This window comes from Bison bison, unplaced genomic scaffold (assembly GCF_000754665.1).
Source record: "Bison bison bison isolate TAMUID 2011002044 unplaced genomic scaffold, Bison_UMD1.0 scf7180017864119, whole genome shotgun sequence".
In the NCBI taxonomy this organism is placed as follows: Eukaryota; Metazoa; Chordata; class Mammalia; order Artiodactyla; family Bovidae; genus Bison; species Bison bison.
In genome coordinates, this window is record NW_011494691.1 from 1,248,238 (window position 1) to 1,259,397 (window position 11,160).

The 11,160-nt window shown below is 36.4% G+C and overlaps 1 protein-coding gene across 2 annotated transcripts in view; it reads left to right on the plus strand.

Moving 5' to 3' along the window:
• Positions 1 to 11,160, plus strand: part of ACAD11 (acyl-CoA dehydrogenase family, member 11) — a 119,577-nt gene that overhangs the window by 88,790 nt on the left and 19,627 nt on the right. For both annotated transcript variants that reach the window (XM_010839574.1, XM_010839575.1), the window contains exons 14-17: positions 6,670 to 6,736; positions 7,366 to 7,451; positions 9,204 to 9,275; positions 10,147 to 10,301. In XM_010839574.1, the coding sequence (XP_010837876.1) occupies positions 6,670 to 6,736; positions 7,366 to 7,451; positions 9,204 to 9,275; positions 10,147 to 10,301 (380 nt within the window). The remainder of the gene's footprint in view (positions 1 to 6,669; positions 6,737 to 7,365; positions 7,452 to 9,203; positions 9,276 to 10,146; positions 10,302 to 11,160) is intronic.

Genomic DNA, 11,160 nt, shown 5'->3' on the forward strand with positions numbered 1-11,160 from the left:
CAAAGAACTAAATAGACATTTCTCCAAAGAAGACATACAGATGGCTAACAAACACATGAAAAGATGCTCAACATCACTCATTATCAGAGAAATGAAAATCAGAACCACTATGAGGTACCATTTCATGCCAGTCAGAATGGCTGCGATCCAAAAGTCTACAAGCAATAAATGCTGAAGACTGTGTGGAGAAAAGGGAACCCTCTTACACTGTTGGTGGGAATGCAAACTAGTATAGCCACTATGGAGAACAGTGTGGAGATTCCTTAAAAATCTGGAAATAGAACTGCCTTATGATCCAGCAATCCCACTGCTGGGCATACACACTTAGGAAACCAGAAGGGAAAGAGACATGTGTACTCCAATGTTCATCGCAGCACTGTTTATAATAGCCAGGGCATGGAAGCAACCTAGATGTCCCTCAGCAGATGAATGGATAAGAAAGCTATGGTACATATACACAATGGAGTATTACTCAGCCATTAAAAAGAATACATTTGAATCAGTTCTAATGAGGTGGATGAAACTGGAGCCTATTATACAGAGTGAAGTAAGCCAGAAAGAAAAACACCAATACAGTATACTAATGCATATATATGGAATTTAGAAAGATGGTAACAATAACCCTGTATACGAGACAGCAAAAGAGACACTGATGTATAGAACAGTCTTATGGACTCTGTGGGAAAGGGAGAGGGTGGGAAGATTTGGGAGAATGACATTGAAACATGTATAATATCATGTATGAAATGAGTTGCCAGTCCAGGTTCGATGCACAATACTGGATGCTTGGGGCTGGTGCACTTGGACGACCCAGAGGGATGGTATGGGGAGGGAGGAGGGAGGAGGGTTCAGGATGGGGAACACATGTGTACCTGGGCAGATTCATTTCAATATTTGGCAAAACCAATATAATATTGTAAAGTTTAAAAATAAAATAAAATTTTTAAAAATGAATTACTGTTTTATATGATTTGGGGGGGTGGGGTTTTTTTGGTCAGGAGGGCATTGACCATGCTGCATGGCTTGTGGGATCTTGGTTCCCTCAGCATGTATCAAACCCATGACTGCTACACTGGAAGTGTGGAGTCTTAACCACTGGATCACCAGAGAAGTCCTGTATATGAGTTTTTTACTTAGCATTTTTGCTTAACCATTTTCATGTTATGTCAAACTCCCTATAAATGACATTTTTAGTAGCTAAATAATATTTTGTTGTGTGGATTATCATAATTTGCCTTACTATTCAACTGTTATAAGATTTTTCTAGTGTTTTGCTTTTACAAATAATGTTATAGAGAGAATCTTTGGAGATGTAGTAGAAGATTGTACTTAATCTTATCTTACTGAGGGATTTTGAAGAATGGGACTAACCATGTCTAACTATCACTTTTCTTGTTACAACTAAAGATAGCATTCCATAGAATAATCTTAGAGTTCTTTCAAATCATTGCTTAGAATGTTTTCTTATGCTTTTAAGAAGGGTTCCATTATATGCACACATCCATATAATTGTCTTCTGTTGGTGGATACTGATTTATGCCCAATTCTTTCCTCTCTCAGTTCATTCATGTGTGCTAAGTCTCTTTAGTCATGTTTGAGTCTTTGTGACCCTATGAACTGTAGCCCACCAGGCTTCTCTGTCCATGGGACTCTCCAGGCAAGAATACTGGAGTGGGCTGCCATGCCCTTCTCCAGGGGATCTTCCCGACCCAGGGACTGAACCTGCATCTCTTATATCTCCTGCATTGGCAGGCGGGTTCTTTACCACTAGCAACACCTAGGAAGTTCAGAAGCAGCTACATCTGTAGGATAAATCTCAGAAGTTGAATAGGTGGATTAAGGACTAAGTGAATCTGTAATTTTGATGGATGTTGCCAAATTGTACTTCATAGGGATGGTATTACTTTGTACTCTCACCAGTAATGTATGAAAGTATCTGTTTCCCTAGAGCGTTGCCAGTTGGATGTCTTGTTCCACTACCATTTTGCTGTCTTAAAAAACTTGTAATTCAGTACCAGTTCAGTACCATTCCCCTTCTCTTGCCAACTGTATGTGAGATATTTTTCCTAAATTGTTGGGTTTTGTTGTTGTTGTTTGCTCTAGTTTTGTTTCTTTGTTGTTGTCGTTTAGTTGCTAAATTGTGTCCGACTATTTGTGGCCCCATGAACAGTAGTCCACCAGACTCCTCTGTCCATGGAGTGGGTTGCCATTTCCTCCTCCAGATGACCTTCCTGACCCAGAGATTGAACTTGTGTCTTCTGCATTGGCAGGAAGATTCTTTACTGCTGAGCCACCAGGGAAGCCCAGTTTTGTTTCTTACTGTACAATAGTTTAATACAGATCAGCCAATCAGTCTTTCTCTTTTAATTTATTTTTTCTTTTTGGCCACACACAAGGATTGAACCTAGGCCGTTGGCAGTGAGAGCATGGATTCCTAGCCACTGAAGCACAAAAGAATTCCCACATTTATTATTTTTAAGGTTTAAAATTTCTTTTCCATTAAGAAATTTCATAGATACTAAATTGTTTTTTCTTTTAGTTTTTTTTATGTCTTGATTATTTAATTTTTTAAAAATTTCAATTCTGATCTATTTGGACCTGATTTTGATTCAACTATATTTTGCAGCAGTGATAGCATGTAACGTTTATAGAATACTTTTTAGATGTAAACCTTCCTAGAGGAAGAATAAGTGAATTTCAAAGGTTGTTTCCCCTATTAACAATAGCACATATAATCCAAGGGAACACATGAGATTTTCTTTTTTTTCCTTAGTGAAGTGAAGTAAAAGTTGCTCATTCATGTCCGACTCTTTGCAACCCCATGGACTATACAGTCCATGGAATTCTCCAGGCTAGAATACTGGAGTGGGTAGTATTTCCCTTCTCCAGGAGATCTCCCCAACCCAGGGATCTAACCCAGGCCTCCCACATTGCAGGTGGAGTCTTTACCAGCTAAGCCACAAGGGAAGCCCACTTTTTTTTTCCTTAACTGTACGATAAACATTTTTTTTTAACAAGTGGAAATTTCATTGTAAAATGTTAGTTAACACATAATTGTTTTTAAAATCTGCCTGCAATGTGGGAGACCCTGAAGAAGGGAATGGCTACCCACTCCAGTATTCTTCCCTGGAGAATTCCATGGACAGAGGAGCCTGGTGGGCTACGATCCACAGTGCACAAAGAGTCAGACACGACTGAGTGACTCACTCTTTCACTTTTCATTAGTATTAATGGTAAGACCAAATGAAGTTTATATATTTCACATCAGAAGTTCGATATTGGTAGAAATAACCTTGATGCTTTGTAAATGACTAATTGTACTTCATATTATATTATTGTTTATATCACTTTCCCTATGGTTGCAGACCATATCCATACTCAACAGTTATGTTTTTCTCCACCTGTCATATTTTCTTGTGTTATAGAATAATTTTGTTTGATAGTCATGTGGTTGTAAGAACGTGTGAAATTAAAACTCATCAGCAAATATCAGGAAAATGTCCCTTTCAGCCTAACTTAATCCTGGCTCTTGAACAGTTTGAAATACCACACAGTCTGGATTAAAACCAAAATTATTTTATCTGTGCCATCTGTTTTCACTCTTGAAGGCCTGTGACACAGCAGATAAATATTTAAATGCTTTCTGATCTATTCAGATTTCCTTTAATATATTTAATTTTTGACATTTGGTATCCTGTCCATTAAGTAAAATAACATGAGAACAAAAACTCTTTAGAAGAAGGACATTTCAGCAGCTGCACCTGCCAAATTTTGCTTGTAGCTAAGATGAGATGATATATTTGTGTGAGGGTTTTCCCATTTTCTGAAACATCAAGGTTAAATCAAAATATTTCAAAATTTACAGCTTATGTATTCATCCTTACTTCCTCTATTTAATGACCCCCAAAAGGAGAGCCAATTTAGAAGTTTCACTTTTTTAGAATCTGAATTGTTTTCCATGTTAGATTGGGCAAAGCAGAATTGAAGAATTCTTTTCCTAGTTTCTTGAGTTTCATCAAAATTTACCTAATATCTGAAATCTATTTAGGTACTTAAAGTTGTGGCAACAATTTTTCATAATAAAAAGAGCAGGACAAGAAATCCTATTGGGAAATATTAGAGAAAAAATATGGAATTAGAAAAGGAGTGCTTTCAGTTAGAGTTTAAGGGAATTATAGAGAAGAGTTTACTTTTGAAGGATTGAGATCCATGAATCCTTAAAAGATGTACCCAAAGTGGTTTTGATTATCAGGATAAAGTGGACAAAGAAAAGATCTCTAATGAAATGAACCCCAAGTCATACCATTATGTCCTAATCTGATTTTTAGACGTACACCCACCAAGGAGACAATGTGTTATATAGGGCAAGTGGCCTGACTCTTCATTCTTAGAGCCTCAAATCTTCCCACAAGTAAAACCTAAGAAACTGCAAGTGGGAAAATATCCAGTTGAAAAATTAAAAATAAGCCTTTCTGGAAAAGATTCTTTTGTCTATAATTTCTAGAAAAAATCAAAGCATGATTGCATAACATTGCAGAACCGGAGTCAATCAAGGATAAAAAAATTCCCTCTGCTCAGTGCTTTCAGATAAGAAATTTCCATTAATATCCACATTGACATTTAAGTTTTATCATCTACTGTTTGAATCATCCTAATGTTTTTTGGGTTGATCCTCAGAATTGTGGAATTCATTTTCTCTGTATTAGCACCTGTAAAAATCAGAAAGACACACTTATGTAAAAATAACTAAACAATTTGGAAAGTCAAACATGGTTCAATAAATGAGGATAGTCAAATGGACTCAACATCAATAGTATAACATCTGAGATTTTTAAAACTTAATTTTGAGATATGTGAGTGGGGAAATCTTTTTTCACTAAAATCTGGAAGATGTAGCAGCTGATACATCCTTCTTATAAAGAGTCCTTTCAGAACTGATTGAAAAAAAATAGTTTCCATTAAATTTGAAAAAACCCAAATTAGAGCTTTGGTTTTAAAACAATTGTATTTTAACTTTAACCGTATTTTACTTTACATGTATAATTCACAATATAGAATAATTGAGGGGAATAGAATGGTAAGCTTTTGGTTTTATTGATTTACAATTTTTTAAACTTCTAAGATTCCTAATTCTGCCTCTTATGTGATCATATTTTGAGGTGATCATTGCATTTCTAAAACTTTAACTGACACTAATGATAGGTACCTGATTTAAGAAACCATCACATGAGAGAAGTGAAAACCTGGTTTTGGCAAAGTTTTAAAAACTCTAGGGGAGTGCCATTTCTGGTGTGGTGGATTAAGCACCCAAGATTGACCTTCTCACAGATAACAACTAAAAAACTACAAAAAATAACTACCTGAAGAGTCTGTAGAGTGACCAAAGACAGGCTGATTTTGTAGCAGAGTCAGAATTTAGAAGATGAGATGGACTCAAGGTCTCATTTTAAGAATTTGGCCGAAGGACTCAATGTGGTGTGAGAATGCTGAAACTTCTCTAGATAATGCAGGTCTTTGTGTCCTAAGGAACTAGAGGATAGTAAGGCAGCCATTGCTCCCAGAAAAATGATAGAGTAGGGTGAGACTGCAAGAAAGGAGGAAACAGGAGCAAGAGAGCTCTGTTTCCTGTGTAAGCTTTGCCCAAGTCTCTGGCTTACTCATGAATCAAAGTGATTCACAGGGCAGACTCAAAGCACCTTGCAGCTAAATGAAAGAGCTAAAGTGAAATGTGGCCTCTCATTCACCTTAACTGAAACAGACTCTGCAGTTTGACTCTACCTAGGTTAATTGCCTCTTAAAACAATAACATTAACCGTCTTCAGAGAGAGAGAACAGAATCCAGAGTCTTCAAAACAAAGCAATCATTATGTCCAGAATAAAATGGAAAATTATTCATTAAATGAAGAAGCAAGAAAACATGATTCACTTTCAGGGCACCAACCTTGCTTCATCCCTATTCCCATTTCCTCCTCTGCACATATTATTTTGAAATAAATCCCAGATATCACATTATGTCTCTCATGAACATTTCAGTGTGCATCTCAATAAGAGCTCTTTTAAAAATGTAACCATAATGTCGTTAGCACACCTAAAATTACTTAATATCATTACATATCCAGTAAGTATTCAAATTTCTAATTGTTTGTAGATGGATTAATGCTTTTCAGTTTGTTTAATTGAAACAGACTCACCCTCATCCAACTCCATGGCTGGGGAAACTAAGTCTTTCTCAGTCACTGGTTGTGGAGTAAATATTGTGAGTTTGGTACTGTTGTCCATAGGTCAGAGAATATGAGATCTAAACAGGAGGAAATACGTTAGAAGTTCATAGTCTTTCTAGCGTGCTGATGTTTGAAATGGTATGAATGGGAGAGCCATCACTTTGTCTTAAGGGCTGCAGTTCTTTCATGGCTTCTTTGACTTCTGGTTATTTTCATGCAGCAGTTATCACTGAAAAAGTCCATTCTAGGCCTAAGTTAGTCAATTTTCTTGAGTGCTATACAGTTTTGTACATAAGGATTTCTTTTTTTAATGATCAAGGGCTTTCTTCCTATATGTTTGTTTGTTTTTCCAGAGGTAAACTTAGAAAGATTAGAACCTTTAGTGTGAAATGTCAGACTAAAAATTTCTTTTTATGATGTATTCTTTTCATTGTCTCTCTGGTTTTAGGAGCTGGGAATCCAAAGTGCAAAATTGCAATTGTTATGGGAAGAATTAACAATAACTCTGAAACCAGGTAATAAAACAATAGTGATTGAGAAATCTATGAGGAATAAGAGTCAGTCTTTTTTTGTACTCAATTTACTTAAAATTCACTATTTAATCTCATAAATTATAATAATATAAAATATATTATGATATTAAATGTCATATGTCTGTTGTTTCACAATTACTTTGCTAAAGATATATTTAGAAAACATTTTAGGAAGTGTTGGTATACATTCTTCACTGTGAAATTTCCTGTTTTAAAAAGTGTTGCTGAATTCTCAAAGCTGTTTGGATCCAATTATAAGATATATAAACTTTTTCAAAACTGTCTGTAAGTAATTAACTGATTAGATATTTAGATCCAAGGCAATAATCTTGAAATGTTTAATATATTAAATATCAGTTCCCAGTTACCATTCTGAGCAAGGAGAAGCCTCAATTAAATAACTTTCACATATTTTCAAATCATTGTTATTCCAGATCACAGGCTGCATCTGAATGTATTTAATGATTTTTATACAATTCCTATTCCAGACATCATTACTTACATGATTACATGAAAGCAACAATGAAAAGATGACAGTTGAGTCTCCACCTAACATCTGTTTTATTTTTCCACTTAGCAAACTTCCTAACATCTACTTTTCTTTTGACCAGACACAAACAACACAGCATGATTCTTGTTCCTATCAACACACCTGGAGTAGAAATAATAAGGCCCTTGACAGTTTTTGGCTACCTGGGTAAGTATTCAATCAACTTGTCTGTGTATTTGCAAGTAGAAAACCTAGAATATGCAGTAACTCTGAAGGAAATAGATAACATTTTAGTGCATGAGATGGATTCTTAGAAATCCTTTGACCCTTAGTATAAATTACCAGTGGAGTTCAGAATAGAACAAATGAAAAGAGAGGTGGTGCAGCATTCTACCACATTTTTTCTGGTTTGGGGAAAGGGCAAACTGGCATTTAAGGCATAGCAACTGAGGAAGGGTTAATGAAATAGATGTGAAAAATTAAGTATCTCACAGTAATACTCATTTTTAACTTTCTTAATCAACCTACAAGAGTTAATAAGCAAAGGGTTTTGAATGATTTGAATGCAGAACTTTTCCTTCCTCTGTCCTTGGGTGGAATGTCTAAGAAGCAAGGATACTTTTACTCAGTCTCATGTTCACTGTTTCCTTGCTGCTCAGGTTTCTCACTCTGCAAGTATTTGTTGAGCACTCAACCCACTCCAGTATTCTTGCCTGGATAATCCCACGGACAAAGGAGCCTGGCAGGCTACAGTCCATATGGTCGCAAAGAGTCGGACATGACTGAAACGACTTAACACGCACGCACACGCACAAGCACTGTTACAGGTGCTTAGAATACAATAGTGAACACAGGAAACAAAGATCTCTGCCCTTGTGGAGCTTACTTGCTGGGGGACAGAGACAGAGGATAAATACAGACATGTAAATAAGCTAGGTAGCTGTCAGCAAATGATAAATGTTATAAAAAAGTTTACTGAACTTTAGGTTTTGTGGTGACCCTGGCTTTCTCTTTATTGTTAAATGTGGCTAATGCAAATATTCAAGAGGTGGATTACTTTTTGTAGGTTGCAGCTAGAAAATGTACCCACAGGTTAAGTGGTTGGGTTGTAGAACAACAGCCTAAAAGACTGTTGGTTGGCTAATAATGTTGGTTGGCTATTAATTCCCACCATTGTAGAGCCTATGTTTCAAATTTCAGTAGGACAGTTTCACCAACATCTCTCCAACTCCCTGTGCCAAGGCCAAAAGAAATAATGTGGACAGAGTTGATTATTAATGTCTGTTCTGACAGGAAAAGGGTGTGGAGTTAACTGGAGATTATCTCCAGAACTTGGCGAGGAGGAAGGATGATATAAAGACAAAGTGTGGATGTGTTCCCAGTCTCTGTCACATGCCCGCGTTTTCAAGAGGCAAACAAGCCTAGACTGGAAGCAAATATACTTGCACGTCCAGCCTTGGCTTTGTCTCTAATGCTAAACCTGCTCTGTTCCTTCGAGCAGGTTCTTCACATCTTTAGGCATTGGTTTCCACAGTAATAAAATAAGAATTACATAATTCACTTGCAAATTTTGAACCATTGGAACCTTTTTTATTTTCCCAAGCAAAATTTTCTTTGGAAGCCTGTATATTAAAAATTTTAAAGAAGAAGCAATAATAAAGCAATAATAAGATGATCTAATTTGAGCTATGGAACCATCTTCTTTTTCACAGCTCTACAATTTCAGAAAATCCATTCAGAAACCTCTGGATGAAATGATATCTAAAATCTCTTAAAATTTCTTAAACAGTTGATAAGTTTTTTGGGCTGCACAGCACTGGGGGTTCAGGGCTCAGATCTACCTAGAAATGTCTGACATATGAGGCCTTTAAATTCCAGTGTCTTCAGTAGATTAATTATCTCTGACTACCTTTTTGTCACCTCGTTTTGTTCTCTAAAATCTTATTCTCTATTTCATAGATAATTTCCATGGAGGACATTTTGAGATCCACTTTGATCAAGTGCGAGTTCCTGCCACCAATTTAATACTAGGTGAGATAAATTGAACAAATGATTCTCTAGTAATTAAAAAATATATATTTTCAGGTCAAAATCTGAAAAAGATGTGAAGTCTACCATAATTTAGATACTTTCCTTCTTGTTTACTCCATTTATAAGGGAAAATTATTTCCTTTGGTAATAATAACAATAACAATAATAAGGTTTTATTTAAGTATTTGATGTGGTGTCACATCAATTGAAAACATAGCTAAATACAAAAATTATACAATTTGGAGCAACATACTTTTTCCTAAAACATGATCGTCAAGCCTCTACTTGTTTTAATAAAACCTCAGTAGTTTCTGAACACTGTATTCCTTGAATGACTTCATCCTCTTGCTTGTTGGAATCCTACCCAACCTTCAAGGAACATCTCTGATGCCACCTCTTTCAAGAAGTTTCTTGTACTCCTCATCTCATCCATTCAGTAAGCCCCTGATCCTGCCAGGCCCTCAGGTTACCATGATGAACAAACACCTTTCCCTCCTATGCCTTTCTTGTCCTTCTCCATATCCCTTATCCCTAGCATCCTTGCCCCTCTTCTAGTTTCTGAACTCAGGACTGTGTCTTATCTACCTTGGTAACCATTGCAACACTAACAAAATAACTTATGCAGAGTAGGTACTGAAGAGACCTACTTCAGATCAGTTCTTGAATCTGATCCAAGTTTTTAATGATGGTGGTTTACATTTCTATGTATTAGAAATCAAAGTTCCATAAATGTATAGTGGACCTTATTACAGAACTTACTTTTTTCCTACCGGAATGCCATTTTTATTGAGGATAGTTCATTATTTTCTCAGGATTTGTGTAAATAACAAAAGAAATAGGCTGTGGTCATGTTCTCCTTTCTTTCCCACAGGTGAAGGTAGGGGATTTGAAATTGCCCAAGGCCGGCTTGGACCTGGCAGAATCCACCACTGTATGAGAACGATAGGTCTGGCTGAACGTGCTTTACAGATCATGTGTGAACGAGCAAACCAAAGGGTGGCCTTTAAGAAGAAACTTTGTTCACATGTAAGAGTAATTACTTATTTGAATTTATTGTAGCCCAATGCACTATACTAACCTTGAACCAAAATAACATTATTTGGTCAGAAAGAGATTTCCTCTGCATAAACAAGGTGATTCTTTTCCACAAAATATATTTATTTGTAGTCTGTATTTAAATGTAGTCTGATGATGTGAATGGACCTAGAGACTGTCATACAGAGTTAAGTCAGAAAGAGAAAAACAAATATCATATAATATTCCACATATGATTCCACTTATATGTAAAATTAGAAAATGATACAGGTGACCTTATTTGCAAAGCAGAAATAGAGACACAGAGGTAGAGAACAAACATGGATACCAAGGGGGGACAGGGCAGGATGAATAGGAGGGTTGGGATTGACATATATACACTACTATGTATAAAATAGGGTGTGATCACTGACCTAGAGCCAGACATCCTGGAATGTGAAGTCAAGTGGGCCTTAGAAAGCATCACTACAAACAAAGCTAGTGGAGCTGATAAAATTCTAGTTGAGCTATTCCAAATCCTGAAAGATGATGCTGTGAAAGTGCTGCACTCAATATGCCAGCAAATTTGGAAAACTCAGCAGTGGCCACAGGACTGGAAAAGGTCAGTTTTCATTCCAATCCCAAAGAAAGGCAATGCCAAAGAATGCTCAAACTACTGCACAATTGCACTCATCTCACACGCTAGTAAAGTAATACTCAAAATTCTCCAAGCCAGGCTTCAGCAATATGTGAACCGTGAACTTGCAGATGTTCAAGCTGGTTTTAGAAAAGGCAGAGGAACCAGAGATCAAATTGCCAACATCCGCTGGATCATGGAAGAAGCAAGAGAGTTCCAGAAAAACATTTATTT